The sequence below is a fragment of the Podarcis raffonei genome, chromosome 6 (assembly GCF_027172205.1).
Source record: "Podarcis raffonei isolate rPodRaf1 chromosome 6, rPodRaf1.pri, whole genome shotgun sequence".
Taxonomy (NCBI): domain Eukaryota; kingdom Metazoa; phylum Chordata; class Lepidosauria; order Squamata; family Lacertidae; genus Podarcis; species Podarcis raffonei.
In genome coordinates, this window is record NC_070607.1 from 99,907,645 (window position 1) to 99,923,201 (window position 15,557).

The 15,557-nt window shown below is 61.3% G+C and overlaps 2 protein-coding genes across 4 annotated transcripts; one reads left to right on the forward strand and one right to left on the reverse strand.

The window, feature by feature from the left end:
• Positions 1-519: 519 nt before the first annotated feature.
• CCNDBP1 (cyclin D1 binding protein 1) lies at positions 520-6,489 on the forward strand. Its single transcript, XM_053394829.1, has 11 exons — positions 520-610; positions 696-755; positions 905-984; positions 1,881-1,962; positions 2,684-2,780; positions 2,963-3,036; positions 3,166-3,242; positions 4,641-4,894; positions 5,191-5,251; positions 5,942-5,988; positions 6,209-6,489. The coding sequence occupies exons 1-11, from the start codon at positions 520-522 to the stop codon at positions 6,315-6,317; spliced, it is 1,032 nt and encodes a 343-aa protein (XP_053250804.1). The 3' UTR covers positions 6,318-6,489.
• A 45-nt stretch (positions 6,490-6,534) lies between these two features.
• On the reverse strand, positions 6,535-14,980 carry LOC128416744 (protein 4.2-like). Of its 3 annotated transcripts, XM_053394827.1 has the most exons (13): positions 14,848-14,955; positions 13,881-14,063; positions 12,622-12,855; positions 12,330-12,448; positions 12,027-12,149; positions 11,080-11,257; positions 10,636-10,774; positions 10,436-10,539; positions 9,799-10,041; positions 9,303-9,635; positions 8,371-8,534; positions 7,707-7,840; positions 6,784-6,999 (listed from the first exon to the last, which is right to left on the reverse strand). In XM_053394827.1, exons 1-13 carry the CDS (start codon positions 14,855-14,857, stop codon positions 6,846-6,848), a joined length of 2,118 nt encoding a protein of 705 aa, XP_053250802.1. In that variant the 5' UTR covers positions 14,858-14,955; the 3' UTR covers positions 6,784-6,845. The 3 variants fall into 3 exon arrangements, with proteins under 3 accessions (XP_053250801.1, XP_053250803.1, XP_053250802.1); XM_053394826.1 differs by lacking the exon at positions 7,707-7,840 and having other exon boundaries at positions 6,535-6,999; positions 14,848-14,980; XM_053394828.1 differs by lacking the exons at positions 7,707-7,840; positions 12,330-12,448; positions 13,881-14,063; positions 14,848-14,955 and having other exon boundaries at positions 6,535-6,999; positions 12,622-12,779.
• Positions 14,981-15,557: the final 577 nt, after the last annotated feature.

Consider the following 15,557-nt stretch of genomic DNA (forward strand, 5'->3'; position numbering starts at 1 on the left):
GCGGGGCAGGAGCGAGGGGTCGCACGGAAGGCAGCCCGGCAGCCGCTTCCAGGAAAGGCCGGCTTGGCTCCATCGCGTGGCTCAGGGAGAACATTCAGTAATAATATTATTATTATACATACATACATACCCCGCCCACCTGGCTGGGTTTCCCCAGCCACTCTGGGCGGCTTCCAACAAAATAGAAGAAATGCAGTAAACCCTCAGACCTTCCAAACTTCCCTGACTTTTCAGAGCGAGGGGATGCGAGGCTGGGGCAGCATCACTCCCAAGCGGGGCGGGGCGGGGCTGCCAGGATCCAGCCTTCCCCGCTTCCCTTCCTCGGTGCCAAAGGTCCCTCGAAAGAGCCACGATCCTTGGCAGGCGGGCTGCATTAAGCGAGGGGCCGGCGAGGGCGCCCTGGGCTCCAGCCGCGCGGCAGCTCGACCAGTTGCCTTCCTGCCTGCCTGGCTGGGCTTGGCGGGCGCCGGGGAGCCGGAAGTGCGGCGCCTGCTCCTCTTGGGCGCGGCCTGCAGGGCGATGGCGGCGTCTCCGGGCGAGGGTCCCGGGTCTCCGGCGGGGCTGCGGCGGGTGCGGGAGGCCCTGAGCGCGGCGCTGGGCGAGCTGCGAGGTGCGCGCGGCCTCCGGGGCGGGCGGCGGCGGGGGCGGGGCTTGGCGGCGCTCTGCAGGCGCTCAGAGGCACGCTTCTCTTTCAGGCGGCGAGAGCCGGGAGGGCGCCGGAGGCTTCGAGGCCGGGCGCTTCTGGGAGGCCCTCGGTAGGTGCCGCCTTCGCGGAGACCCCTCGGGGCGGGGGGGGGCGAGGCTGCAGGGACCCCCCCGGGATGGGCTGCCCCCTTGGCCAGGGGGGGGCCTTTCCCCTCGACGCTCCCCCCCCCCCGCCTCACCCTCCCGCCCTTCTCCGCAGAGGAAGCCTTCCAGGCCGCCTCGCAGGAAGCCACCAAGCTGAGCCTGGCCTTCTCGAGACCCCCGCCGCCTTCCCTCCAGGTGGGTTTGGGCCTTCCCGGAGCCCCTCCCTCTTTCCCCCTCCCATCCTGGGCATCTCTCACGCGGGGGGGGGAGGGGGTGGGCGGCGTAGGAAGGGGGTGCGGTGGGCGCAGGCCGCCCCGGTGTCATCACTAAGGGGGGCGTGACAAAATGGCATGGGGCTGGGGGAGTCTGAATTAACCTGACAGTTAACAATGCCACAGGGAATATAAAATTATTATTATTATTATTATTATTCCGCCTCGCCCATCTGACTGGGTTGCCCCAGACACTCTGGGCAGCTTCCAACAGAAAGTTAAAAATACATTGAAATATCAGTCATTAAAAACTTCTCTAAACAGGGCTGCCTTCAGACGTCTTCTAAATGTCACATAGTTTTTTATTCCCAAAATGAATGCCAAACAGAACAACACTGTATTGCTGGAATCAATCTAGAGCAAAGGCGTGGCGGGGGGGGGGACACACTGGGTGCCACCCCGCGGGGCCTGCCGCATGCCCAAGCCATGTCTCTCTCCTGGGGGTGACTTGGTGGCTCGGGCACTGCAGGCTCCACGCTCCCCCAAACGGCAGCTGAGGGGCGGTGGTGGCCAGGCTCCATGCAGCGGCTCTGCCCCAGCTCACCCCACCCAGTGGGTGGCTTGCCCTGCCCCCGGGCAGAGGGCACATCCAACGCTCCAGGCACCTGAGCAGCTGGTGAGGCCACTGGGGGGGGCGGGGGGTCCTTCTCCTCTCATTTGATCCATTCTTTGCTTTAATTTCACAGGCTTCCAATAATTCTCCCTCGATGCTCCCCGATCTCTCCTCCCCCCCCCCCATCCTGCCCAGCCTAGTTGTCTGAGCCCAGGGCCTTTTTTGCCTTGTGAGCCAGGTAACCTTTGGGTGCTGTCCCCTTGCAGGAGCAGGAGAGCCTGGCGGAAGGGGTGCACAGCGCTGTCCTGGCAGCCGCCTCCGTGTATTACCAGCTCCCCAAGGGCCAAGGTGAGCAAGATCGGGCCCCGCGAGGCAGGGACAAGGGGGTCTCTGGGGGGCAGCGTGTGAGGAGCAGGCCAGGGGTCAGGCACTAGCTTGGGCTCCTGCACCTTGTGCTGGCGAGAAAAGAAGAGTCCGAGAATTGTAGGGTTGGATGGGGCCCTCGAGGGTCATCCAGTCCAGCCCCCTGCAGGGCAGGAATAAAAGACAGAGAGGTAGCAGGGGAGGCGTCTTCGCTTCTCTGAAGGGCTGCCCCACGGAAGGGGAAGCCGGCTGGTTTTCTCTGGCTCTGGAGGGCAGGACCCAAAGCAGTGGGTTCAGTTGACAAGAAAGGAGATTCCAACTCAGCAGTCAGAAGACCTTTCTGACAGGAAGAGCTGTTGGGCAGTGGAGCCGTCTCCCATAGAATCGTAGAGTTAGAAGGGACCCTGAGGGTCATCCAGCCCAACCCCCTGCAGCTGTCCCTTACGGGGATCGAACCTGCCACCTTGGCCTTATCAGCACCAGGCAGCTGAGCTATCCAGCTCAGACTCGCCTTCCTTGGAGGCTTTGAAGCAGAGATGGATGTCGCGGGTTCTGTAGCGGAGATTCCTGCATTGCAGGGGGTTGGACCCCCTTCTATACGAGGTCTTGGGGGGGCTGCCTGCAGTCTCTGTGCGTGAGTGCCAAGGAGGCTGTGGCAGACCTTGGAGGAGGGCAGCGGTGATGGGGCTCTCTTTGCCCCCTGCAGGGACCACCCTGCGCAGAGCAGTGCGCGATGCCACGGTGCAGGTGGTGGAGGGGATGATTCAGCTGATCGAGGTCATCCTTCGGACCCCCCTGCAGAGGTGAGCTGCTGCTTCCTGCCCTCACCTTCCCAGGGAATGCTGGGGGGAGGCAGGAGGTGCAGGACGTCTCTCCCCAGAGAGGGGGGCACCCTCCTCTGCCGCCCCCGTGGGCCTTGCCACAAAAGTGGAGGCCCCCCTGGGCCTGGGGCCCCCTCCTGACGCTTCTCCGCTCTCCCTTGCAGCCTCTCGCAGGAGCAGCTTGTCTCGACGGGAGGCGTCTGGGAGGCCTGCAGCCGAGTTTTCAGGATGCCTCGAGGTGAGTCAGGGGTCACCCCAGGGCAGCCTGGGGGCAGGGCGGGGCAGGGCGAGGGACGCCACCCCTGGCGCTGCCATTGCTGCTTCCCCTTCTTGCCTTGCTCCTCCTCCCTTTCTTCTCTCCCCACAGATAACCAGGCGGCTGTGACCCTGGCCATTACCCAGGCTCTGGGGATTGTCAGTGACGCACTGGAGGAGATGAAGCAGGTGCGCAGGGAGGGGGGCTGTCGGGGGGGGGGCTGTCCGCCGGCTTCACTTGCAAGAGAGCAGGGGGTATCACCATCCCTATTCTGCAACTGGAAAGCCTCTAAGTTTGAAGCATCAGACCAATGGATTTAAGCACAACATTTAGGTATCCTGAAATTGCATTTGCCTTTTCAGACGCTGCGTCACACGGTGGGCTCAGGTCAGAATGCAGATTGCCGGAATGTCAAGTCTTCTGAAATTGGGGTGGGGGTGTTTGTTCAGGGGGAGTAAATGGGCTCATGCCTTTCATGAAAGCCATATTGACCCCTGATGGAGCACATCATTCTTTCTTGTTACTGGGCCCAGATAGTAAAATCTGCCTGTTTCTTAATTTTTATTTTAGCAAAAGTCCAAGCCCCCCCCCCATAATGCAGCCTGCTCAGCCCATACTTAAACCTGGCACTGCCCCCCCCCTCTGGATGTGCCAATCCCCCCTCTGCCTCTTCTGCTGTGTGGCTTCTGGGGGCAGATAAGGGCATTTGGCCGCCCCACGCAGGCTAGAGGCAGCCTCTCTGGATAAGGGCTCCTGCCTTGCCTGGGCTGCCCTGATAGAGCCCCCACCCCTGGGCTTCACCGCTCTGCTCTGGGCTCTTAATAGCTCATGCAGCCGCCATGAAAAACTGGCTTGGCTTTCCTGTAAATCTGCTCTCCTGAGATATGAAGGGTTGTCAGAGGGAGCCTTTGGCCTAATAGAGGTTTGGGGTTTTTTACATTTCATTAATTGACAAAATAAACCAAAGATAAGGAGCATACAGAAATACTCAGCAAGTTGAAAGCAGCATGAGGTTGGGCGTTAGCACTGAACTTGTTATTCCAGAATAACAGGTTTATGGGAGAAAGGGGTAAACTGCTTTATATGTGTTATTTATAATAACTTGGCTTGATCATAGCTACTACAGTCCAAATTTTCTCAACCCATTCAGATACAGAAGGAGATATAATAGCTAAAAGTTAGGGGGGGGCATAATTAAGCAGCAGGTGCAAGGTGTAACACCGTTCCTTGATCTAGTCGGGTTTTGACTGGATTCCCTCTTGCGCTGCAGACCTGGGAGTCCCCAGATGCACTGTGGTTGCCTCCACCTCCCCCCACTTTCCTTAGCGCCCCCCCCCCCCCCCGCCTGCATTGGGAGCTGCCAGGCAGCATTGCAGGGGGCTGGACTAGATGACACCTGGAGTCCCTTCCAACTCCACAATCCTGTCAGTCTTATTTCCTCCCTCCTTGTTTGTAACGCCCGACTGGGGAGGTTAGCAACTTGGTGGCCCCCCTGGTATTCCCGTGACTGGGACGGTGGATGCCCACCCCCTTCCCTGCCTGGGGGGGCAGGATGAGAGTGTGACTGGCATGTCCCTTTCGCTCAGGCGCAGACTGAAGGTGGAGACCCGTACAGTGATGTCCTGGAGGATGAGGACTTGGGCTCCCGGGCAAACAGGGACACTTACTGGTCAGCGGCTGACCGGCAGCTGCTTGGCCCCTGCCTGGGGCTGGTGAAGGCCGCCAAGATTTGCCTGAAGAGGGTCCAGGGGGCCGTCAGAGGCCGCGGAAGGACTGACAAGGCTGAGCAGCTGGCGCAGTTGGACGACCTGGCCGACATTGCAGGAGACGTCAGCCCCAGGTGAGGCAGCTGGGGGAGCCTTGGGGGGATTGCTGTGGCCTAGGGGGTGGGCCAGGGCAGCAAGACCAGTCCCAACGCCCTCCCTGCAGGGTTGCTCCACTCTGTCCTTGGAAAGGCCCCCCCCCCAAGAGGGTTGCATGAGCCTGAGGAAGGGGGCGCCCGGGAGCCTTGCAGCCGAGTCCAGTGCATGCTGTGCTCCCTCAGGCTGCCTCTCTTTTGGGTTGGGGGCTGGGGGGGGCAGGAAATGGCAAGGCACCCTCCCCTGACCCCTCCTCCCTTCCTGTTGTATTCTGCAGTGTGGACGAGTTGGTGCTGAGCACCTACCCCCCTGTGAACCAGCTGGCTCTGCGGCTGAATGTGAGTTGCCCATTTGGGACGGTGAAGCTTTTGAGGGGAAGCCTCTGGTCCTCTGCAGCTTTTGGGAGATCCTATTTCCCCACTTCAGCCCATGAGGGTGGGGGGCCTGGGACCCCCAAGATGGCCTGCGGGAGAGAAGACTGTGCAAGCGGAGAGTTGCCCCTGGGGCTGAGGGGGCCTCTCCTGCCCCCTGGAGAAGGGGGTGCTTGATGCCCCGTGGCAGATCGCCCTTCCCTTCCTCCTCTACCAAGCTGGGCTCCCCTTCCCTTCTCTGCCCTCGGCAAAGGCAGCCGTGGTCTCTCTTGCGCAGAAATGGAGGAAGCTGTCGCTGAACCAAGGACGGCCCACGCTGTCTGGCCAGGGAGTCTCTGCGGTTTGAGGCCAGAGGGCCTCTTCCCCAGCCCTACGTGGAGGTGCTGCTGGCAGATCGACCTGGTCCTCCTCCCTGAGTTGGGACAGCCCTTCCCTCTGTTCAGGGGTGAAAGGTCAAGGCTGTGTCCGAGGGGCCGTACAGTGCCAGCCAGGGAGTGCCAAAGGGAGAAGCCCTTTTAAGAAGGCCTCGCACTTGCCTGCCGGACCTTGTGGCCAGCGGACGAGAAACCACCTGCTCCTGTTGGACTCTTGGTTTTCCTAGAAAAGGTGAAATTCCAGGAGCAGCGGCTCTGGGTTTGACGTCTTGTTTCCTTCTAGGCTGCAAAGTTGGCGTCTGTGCTAAAGAAGATGTTGGAACTGACCAGGTGAGCAGGGCAGCCTCTCCTCTGTCTCTGCCACTTCCGCCTGGGGGGGCGGGCAGAGGGGCACAGCTGGTGGGGAAACGGTTTCCGTCTTAGAGACATAGCCAGCCTTTTGCCGCAGCACAATTGCCCTCGATGCTGGGACTGGGGGCCTTGTCAGGGTGGCCCCCCATTGCTCACCTGCATCTCTCTCTTTCCTCTTTCCTCTCTCCTCCCTCCCCAGCGCCAGCTTTGTCTGCCCTCCGTCGGAAGAGAACTGGGTGCAGTTCCTGGCCGGGGCCGTTGACCACAACATGGACAAAATCAAAGAGCTCACCCAAGGGCTCCTTTGATGGGACCCCCTGTGCGAGGGGTGCTGGACCCATGGGTGCCTTCTGTGGCTGCCTGCAGAAGAGGGAGGAGGCAGGACTCCTGCGGGACCCCATAGCTGCTGCCCCTGTGCTCTGGGGTGGGCAATAAAGTCCCCCCTGTGCTTGTGCTGGCCAGGCTCCTGCGCTAGAGAAAGTCTTGTGTGCTCCTGATCATTTTTAGCGCCTCACCCATGCACCTGGGGCTTCACAAAGCACCGGAGGAAGCCAGGTCTCTGCCCCAAGGAGATTGCAGGCCGAGACATAACGCAGAGGAAGGAGGGAGCTGCACAGGTGCCGCTTGTCCTTTGGCTCTACCTGCTAAACAGCAGTGCAGGAGAGCAGCCAGCTTGCTTTGGGGACAGGGGAGCTGCTGCTTTTGGAAAGAGCTCCCCCACAGCCCCCCTTCTGCTGGCGCTGGGCTGATGAAGAAGGAGCCACGGTCTGCGGGTGTCACTCCAAGTGCATTTAATGGTAATGCGGGGGAGGGGGTCCTGTTGCTTTGGAGAAGCTCTAAGCTGCTGCCCCCACCTGGATGGTCCTGCAGGCCTTGAGGGGCTGGAGCAGGGGGCTCTCTACATGCACTGTCAGCCTCCGGGGCCCCGCCTGGGTCGGCGTGAAGGGGATCCTCAGCGCTGTGCTGCTGCCAGCTGGGATGTCTCCAAGCCTGCAGAGAGGAGGAGAGGGGGCTGTTAGGGGCAGAAGGGGGTTGCCAGCTCTCCTGCGGAGGGGCAGCTCAGGAGGAGGATGGAGCAAGCTTGTTTTCTCCTGCTCCAGATGGATTCACGGAATCAGAATGGTAGACTGGCAAGGGGCACCAAGGGGCATCTCGGGCAGGACTCAAGTTCCAAGAAAGGAGATTCCATGTCAACACCAGGAAGAACTTTGGACAGGAGGACCTGTTTGATGGTGGAAGGGACTCCCTGGGGAGGTGGGGGACTCTCCTTCCTGGGAGGTTTCTGAACAGAGGCTGGATGGCCAGCTGTCAGGGATGCTGAGCTGAGATTTCTGCATTGCAGGGGGCTGGACTAGATGGCCCTCGGGGTCCCTTCCAACTCTACAATTCAATGATTCTAAGAGCAGCTCCTCACCTTTCCCCCCAAGCCTATAAACACCACCCCGCCGTCTGTTATCAGAGGTGCCAAGCAGGTGAATCCAGCTGGCACCTCAGCAGAGAGCCCTTCCCCCTCAATCCTGGCAGACAAGAGGGCCTGGGCTGGCACAGTCCCACCTCCGCTTGCTCTGATCCAGCCATGGGGAGTGCGTGCCTTTGCCTTCACCTGGACTGCCAGGGAGCCTTCTCTCCTTCATGGAGAGGGCTTGAGCCCCACCCCCACCCCAAAGAAAGCAACCTTGCCCAGGAGTGCCCTTCACCTGTAGCTCCTGGTCTTGTGGATGAGTCCCCATCCTGACACGGAGACGAGGCAGCCTGGGAGGGGCTCCGGGAGGGGGTTGTGGAGCTGGATCTCAGCTTGGGTGGCCTGGAACTGGGCTGTGCGCTCAGGGACCTTCATGGAGAAAGCAGGACAATGGCAGCACAGGGACTGGGGGGTCTGGGGGGCAGGGGTGGGCTGAAGCCATAGACCCACTGGGCTTGCTAATGGGGAGGGGGCAGGGCTCTACCCAGCCTGCTTTGCTGTGGCACCCCAAGTCTGAAGAAACAAGGACCTCCTCCTCCCCTTGAAGGGCTCACGGTCGGGAAAGGGGACTGGGGGCTCACCCCCTCAAAACAGCCATTGGAGGAGGCCTTTCTTGAGATACTGTGGTGCAACCTGGGAGAGACCAGGGTTCAAAGGCCTACTCAGCTATGAAGCTCCCTGGGTGACCTTGGGCCAATCGCTGTTCCTCAGCCGAACCTACCTCACAGGGTGGTTGTGCAGTGGGGAGGAAGAACCCTGTGTACCACCGTGAGCTGCTGGAGGGGGGGATTTGAAAGTAGTTGATTTCTCTGCTCTGCCTTCAGGTGTTAGTGGGGCTCAGCTGTGTCTGTGCAGTTAGCTGGAGAAATGGGGGGGGGTTGCTCTGGCCTCCCACTGACCTGGATGTTGAGTCCGGGGGCACAGAAGCGGATTTCCTGCCAGGCCAGGTGGTTGCTATGGGAGGCCGTGTCTCTCAGCAGCGCCGTCAGCTTCAGGAAGAGGGAGTTGTTGCACAGGGCTGGGCCGTATTCTGCGTAAGGCAGCGTGGTGCTCAGGGCTTCCTCTGGAAAACAAGGCGGGGGCTCAGGGAGAGTCACAGAGGGCACCCAAGGACTTGTCCATCACAGGCTGTGATGCCTCTTCAAGGAACCCGGCACGCTGGGACTAGATGGGAGGGGTGTTTGCAGGATGCATCTTCCTCCTGAGCCAGACCAATGGCCCATCTAGCCCTAGAGGGTCAGCACTGGCTGCAGGGCACTTTCTCTAGATGCACCTTTCGACCCCTTCCAACTTTGGTTCTCTGTGTAGGAGAGTAGCAGCCAATCTTAAGAAAAGCCTCTTCTTTCTAGTTAGCATGAGAAGGGGTTAAGACCACAGAGCTGTTTTGCTGATAGGCAGAGACCATAGAAATACATTTGGTAGAGAGGGCTCTGTGTGATGTCACTTCCCCTCATCTCTCTTCCTTTGACCAGCCAAGAGGGCAGACATGCCCTTTATCTGCTCCAGCTCCGGCAGATGCCAGAAGCTGATTATACTGTAAACGGAAGTATTTTGCTTGCATAGCTTTTGCTGCAACTGTTGAGGTTAACCAATGCAGGATTTTCAGTAAATTCTATTTTTAAACTTACCGTACTTCCCAGGCTGTTCCCTGATTCTTTGTTAAATCAGGGTAAGAAAGGGAGAGCCAGCTTACTTCATAGTTGGATTTAGCCTAATTCCTGTGATTTTAACTTTGCTGCCAAGGATGGGATTTTGAGAAACCGTTCAGCCCACACATGTGGGCGCCTAAAGGGATAAATTGCAATCAGCAAATCCTCCCCAGCAACCTTACCGTGCCCGCTGGGGAGAGTGAAGTGATACTCCTCCTTCCAGAACTGCGCCAGGGCCTTGCCATCATACTGCAGTGGCTGGGCACCCAGAACCAGTGCCAGGCTCTTCTCCTCCCCAGTCCGGTTCACCACCAACACGGAGACTGGGGCGTCTTGCCCCAGCGGCCAGGAGCTCTTGGCCTGGATGTGGGCAAAGAGGAGAGGTTCTGTGTCGTCTTCCTGGGCCGGAGGGGCGAGTGGAGGCTGAGGGGGGCTGCTGTCCCCCTCAATCTGGTCTTGGAGCCGCTCCTGTTCGTGAGAGACCTTGTTCAGCACAGCCCTCTCTGCAGCAGACCCTGCAAAAAAACCAGAAGCCATTCCCACTTTGCTCCTCAGGGAAGCAGGTGATAAATTTCTTCCTTGGCTGGCTGAGAATGGGGGGGGGCGGGGTCAGAGATTTAGAGCCCACCCCAGGATGGGGGGCCAAGCAGAAAGCAAGAGCTCGCCTGCCCCACTTACCTTCCGGGTGCTTGTAGTGGTGTGTGAGGTCCTCGCACCGGTCGCTGCCCACTGCCTTGGTGCTGAGGTTGTTGCCCACGAACTTCGTGGAGGAAAAGGCACGCTGGAAGTCCCCGTTGTCCTGTCGCACCCAGGCAGCGCAGGTGGCGTTGGTGGCTGCGAAGAAGGTGGCGACGTCGTAGGGCAGGTCCAGACGGCCTTCCTTGATGGCCCGGACAGGGGCTGGCCCGCAAAACGAGGAGTCTGGAGAGGAAGGGGAGGACGACAAGTGGGGTAGGGGTGGCCCCTGTGGCCCAAGGTACCCCTGCTTTAGCCTCTGGTGGTGGTCCAAGCAGAAGCCCCCCTCTGGCTTGTGGCGGTGGAGGCGAGGGGGCTACACAGTGTGGCTAAAAGGGCAAGCTAGTCAGAATCACGGAAGACCTGTAGAGAAGGGTACCCCAACGGTCATCTAGCCCAACCCCCTGCAATGCAATGGTCCCACCTAACGCATCCCTGACTGATGGCCTCTCTCCCATCCCTCACCCCCCTCTAGGTGGAAGCTGCTCCCCCATCCCGCTCTCTCCATATTGTGGCCGGGGGTCAATGCCAGTGTCCCGCCCCTTCTCCCTTGAGCCCCCCGCCCGCCCGCGGGACCTACAGCTGCCCTCTTCCTGAGGCGTGGCATCCACGGCTTGCCATCCGTCGTAGCCGGGGGGCAGATCCCGACGGGCCATCCAGCACTCGTTCCAGGCGTGGAAAGGCCTGCGGGAGACCGGGAGGGAATGTCTTAGGGGTGGGGGCGTCTTGGGGGACCCCGAAGCCCGTCCGTCTCCCCACTCCAGTATCCCGGCGCCTCACCAGACGGCAGCCTCGGAGAGGCCGGGGATCAGGGCGGCGCTCTCGTCGAAGTATTCGTCCACGCGCAGGCGGCCGGCCGTGTCTTGGGCGGAGGCGAAGCTGGTGACCACGCGGGTGGGGATGCCCAGGCTCCGCAGCACTGCAGAGAGAGAGGCAGCGGGAGCTGGGCGGCGAGAGGGCTCCCGGGGGAAGGGACCCCCAGGGCCGTCCAGTCCAACCCCCTTCCGTGCAGGAATCACAACCCTTTAGCTTTAGGGAACGGCAGATTCGCCCACGCCCCCTTAGGAGGGCGACATTTACACCGGCTCCCTCGACACGAAACCCCTTTCCGCAGGAGGGGGTCCAGTCCCTCAGAGCTAGCAGAGTAGGCGGGGGGGGGCAACCATCTCAGGCAGCAGGGGCCCCTTCCTCGCCTGGGGCCCATCCCTGAACAGGACCCTGTACCTGTGCACAGGACCCCCGCGAAGACCCAGCACTGCCCGTAGCGGACAGGCTGCCCTCGCGCTGCCAGCCACCGGCGCAGGATGGGGACGCTGCCCGGCCACTGGAAAGGGGACGTCCCGTCGCTGTAGTCCCCGGTCCAGCCACCCTCCAGGATCGCTTGGTGCGTCTTGCTATTCAGCTGGAGGGGGGTGGGAAGAGCAAAAAGTGAGCAGCACAAGGAGAAAGGCGGCCTGTCCAGCCCCCCCCCCAACATAACAATGTAGAGTTAGAAGGGATTGTGGGAATTCACAGTCGAAATAACGTTGCAGGTATGAAAGGGTTAAGACTCAGAGTTCCTCCTGCCTCAGAACTGTTCTCTTTTCCGCGCTGCTTCCGAGGCAGCCAGACATTTATTGAGACTTCCTTTTTAACTATGCATTTTGCAAGGAGCATTTTCCTGGCCTTCTTTTTGTTACTGTTGCTGCTGGAGTGGAACGCAAGACTTATGCACGTAAATGCTGTTTTCACGCTTGGTCTACAGTCTGCTGTGTTATTCTTTTCATTAAGAGGGAAAGGGGGAAATCCAGTCTGTTACCCCAGCCTGGATGAATGGCAATAAGGCTACACAGCCGAGTCCCGAAGTTTCCGCTTTAGTGCTGCAAAGGATGGGGTTTGGAACTCCGCTAACTAATTGTTTTAACTTTAAACGTTCTGCTCACACATGTGAGTAATAGCGAGGATAAATTGTAAAACATATCCGACCCGCTGCCTATCAAAAAATATCCAGCAGGACCCCCAAGGGTCATCGAGTCCACCCCACTGCAATGCAGGAATGGCAGCTAAATGCACCCCGTGGCCAGCAGGGGGCGCGAGCGGCCCGGCCCCGAGGGTTCCTGAGCATGTGCAGCTGCTTCCACTAAGCCGGCCGGGTCTGCGGGCGACTCTGCCTCCTGCTCTTGCCCACCTACCATGGAGCTGACCAGGCGGCAGACGTGGAGAGGGTCGCTGCGCTGGGCGCAGGGCGCGTCCTGCAACCAGAAGAGGCCGATGGCCGGCAGGGCCAGGCTGAGGTCCACGATGTCCTCTTCGAACTGAAAAGGGAGGCGGAGAATTGAGGGCTGGAGGATGGGGGGAGCCCCACTCGCGTCCCCCGACCATCCCGACCATTCCGCAGCAGTAAGGAGCAGCCCCGCAGGTGCGGCCGCCCACCTGGCCCAAACCGGCAGGCGCAGCCGACCCCTGGGCTGAGCGGGGATGGGTCTCTCGCTCACCTGGCCGTAGTCCCAGGGCTGCTGCTGGGGCGCCTCCTCCAGCCCCCAGTAAACGGTGCCCTCCTCATTGCACACGTATTCCTGGCGCTGCGCCTCGTTGGGCAGGAAGACGCTGTCCTCTGCGGGAGACGGGCCGTCAGGGGGGTGGCAGCACAGCCCTGGGAGGGGGCTGCTCTGGTTGGCAGGGGTCCCCCTGCGCCGCCCCCTCCCGGCAGCAGACCTTCCGACCCCACCCACTGCCCTCTTGGCTCCGGCATCCTGGCCTTGGTTGGCACCGACGCGTCTTGCCTACCTTGGCACCAGGGGTTGAAGAGGAGCGTGAAGGTGCCCAGCGGGCGCGGAGCCCCTCGGCCATGCTGCAGCAGGAGGGAGTATCGGCCGATGGCGGCGTCGGCGGGCGAAGTCACGGTCAGCGTCCAAGAGAGGCTCTCGGGGGCGTCCACGAAAGCCTCCCAGCCGCTCTGGCGGCCCCGGCGGGAGATGGGGAAGCGCACCAGGGACCCGTCCGCCTGGGATGGCCGCTGCCCTGCAGCCAGAAACGCGAGATGGCCCAAAGGGGACGCGAGGCAGCGAGGGGCGGGGGACAGGTCTGCTGGGGGGCTGGCTGGAGAAAGGAACGGGGGCGCAGGTAGGCAAGAGAGGGGCCACGAGGCCCTGCGGGGGTCTCTGAGCTCTCCTCGACAGTCCTGTCAGACGGGGGTGGACGGCGAGCCTCCGCAGGGCCAAATTCAGGGCTTCATTCAGGGCAAACTGATTTTAACCGGGGTGTTAAAACATCTAGTGCAAACATATGACACACCTCCCAGCTGTTTTAGGAGACGGTGCGACACAATTACTTTTCTGCATTCCTTCCGAGAAGGGCATTCTAGCTCTGGGGGAGAGTTAGTTGCTTTGCAAGCAGAAGGTCCCGGGTTCAAATCCTGACAGCATCTCCATGTGGAGCTGGCAGAGACCTCCCCACCACCCGCTGAACGCGCTGGAGGATCGCTGGCAAGCAGTCTAAAAAGTCCTAAGCGAGGTGGCCCAGGACCCTGACCTCAAAACCGTAGCGTTGGAAGGGACCCGAGAGTCATCTAGTCCAACCCGCTGCAATGCAGGAGCCACAGCTTCCTGAAAAAGGGTCCGTGGGCGTGTCCTCTCTGTCCCCACCCCCGGCTGGGGCACTGCTGCTGGCGAAGGTGCAAGTCCCACCCCTCGTGTGCCCAGCAAAGCGGAGCCCCTTTACAGGACCGCTGAAATGATTGAGAAATTTAATGGGACGCTCTCAGTTGTTCATCTCGCCTTCATCTCTGACCCGCCTTACTTTTTTGGTGGGGTTGGAATTCCCTCCAGGCTGCCGCTCCTTTTCTCCCCTGTGATGCTTAACTCCCCCCTCCCGCTCTGCTCTGCAGCTGCAGACGGTGCGTCTCCTGGTGGACTCCCGCCGCTTCTGCCAGCCGGCAACCACTCCCCTCCCAGCCGGAGGAGCGCGAGAGGCGCGCCGGGGCTCCTGGTGCGGCGGGGCCGCCGGGGAGCCGCGGGTCTTCAGCCTCCGGCTCTTCCGGAGCTTACCCGTCTGGGCGACCAGGCAGGTCTTGCGCAGGTACCTCCGGGGGGCTCCGGGCTCTCGGAAGTGGAGGGTGAGCGCAAAGGGCTGCCCGCGCCGCACCACCAGGCGCTCGGTGCTGACGGCCGCCGTGCGGTGCGCCGCGTTGTTCCTCGACGGCTGCAAGTCGCACCTCGACACCTGTAGGGCTGCGGGGCGGGAGGAGGGCGGGCGGTGAGGGGGCAGGCGGCGCGCAGGGCGGGGTGGGGGTCGCTTCCGCTCCCCTCCCGCTCTTCTGGCAAAGGAGCGGGGGCGCAGGTAGGCAAGAGAGGGGCCACGAGGCCCTGCGGGGGTCTTTGAGCTCTCCTCGAGATGGGCCAGAGGCCGGCGTCTGGACAGTAGTGACTGACCGCTAGGCTGCCGCAGCCAGGAATGTCCCTCTCTCCCCTGAAAGACGCCTAGGGGGCTGCTCACGACCCCTGAGAAGTGGGGCTCTGCTGAGGTCTGTTTGGAATGGCGGGGGGAAGCCATGTTGCAAAAGTGCGCGGGAGGGGGGTCTTGCCTGACGCCGCTGGGTGTGACAGAGCAACGCACACGCCGCACGTGAGAACGGGGCTGGTCCCCGAACTCCTCCTGTCCCTGAGGTTGCTGCCCAAAGCTCTGCTCCTGCTCTTGGCTGCAGAGGAGTCCTTTCGACCGGGCTGCGCTCGTCAGCCCCCTCCGACCCACCTGCTCTTTTGGTACCCTTCCCACTCCCCCCGCTTTAGCCGGGCCTAAACGCCCCCAGCTTGAGACGCCCCCAGCTTGCACCCAGCACCCTCGCCCCGCTTCGTGGCTCCCTGCCGGCCTCCTCCCTTCAAGGCCAGGGGCTCCCGCCCGCCTGGCCAGCCTCCGTTGCGCCGCGCTGTGATGCTGCGCCAGGAGCCTAGCAGACGCCTCTGGGGTGGCACCGGGTTTGGACCGCTTGGCAGTGCCCAGGGAGTCCCCGCTCACCTTGGCCCATGGCGCTTTGCGGGCCGCGGGCTCTGTCCCTTCCTCCTCTTGCCTCGGGCTGGCTGCGGGCGGGCGGACGGTCGGGGCCGAGGATGGCGAGGCTGCCTCTGCCGGGCCCGTCGGGTGGGGCCCCCTCGCCTCTCCCGGGCTCCTTATCAGGCTGGCGTCACCTGCCGCCCTTATCTCTGCCACGTGCGGCTGGCAGGGCGGTTCCGACGGGCCTTTCCAAGCAGCTGCCCGTTACGGGGCGGGCTGCTTTCTGCTGGGTTCGCTTTCTCACGCTTCGTGTGGTTTTCCCCATTCGCGGGACGCGGCTCAGGTGTGTTCCCTGCAGGCCACAAATAGCAGGTGGCGCCGCGCAAACTGCCATGCATTTCGCATTTCTAAAAAGCCGATCGCTTAGTGCGGCAGCATTTACCCTCTGGAACTCCCTTCCCCTTGACCTCAGGCAGGCGCCTTCGCTGGGGAGAGCAGGGTGCGCAAGACATTCTGGTTCAGGAAAGCCTGTGCACACGCGTTAGTTTATTGCCGATTTTATGTTCTAAAGAGTTGCTTTTATTGACAGCCTAATTGGTTTATTCTCTTTGTAAGCCGCAGTTTTTTATGACATTGATTGAATAATTACGGTAAGTGTCTCTATCTCCACCAGCGACGGTGTGTCTGCGCGGGACTGGGGCGCAGGAGAGCGAGGCGTCTTCCCCGGAAGGACT

Bases quoted from the DNA above. Each gene is read 5' to 3' on its own strand.
- CCNDBP1 (XM_053394829.1), top strand. From the start codon at position 520: ATGGCGGCGTCTCCGGGCGAGGGTCCCGGGTCTCCGGCGGGGCTGCGG. The intron at 985-1,880 runs GTGGGTTTGGGC...GTCCCCTTGCAG, and splicing joins CCCCGCCGCCTTCCCTCCAG to GAGCAGGAGAGCCTGGCGGA. The intron at 4,895-5,190 runs GTGAGGCAGCTG...TGTATTCTGCAG, and splicing joins GCAGGAGACGTCAGCCCCAG to TGTGGACGAGTTGGTGCTGA.
- LOC128416744 (XM_053394826.1), bottom strand. The intron at 12,449-12,621 runs GTAGGCAAGACG...CGTCTCCCGCAG, and splicing joins CTTCAACCCCTGGTGCCAAG to AGGACAGCGTCTTCCTGCCC. The intron at 10,540-10,635 runs GTGAGGCGCCGG...GGTCTCCCGCAG, and splicing joins CTCTCCGAGGCTGCCGTCTG to GCCTTTCCACGCCTGGAACG.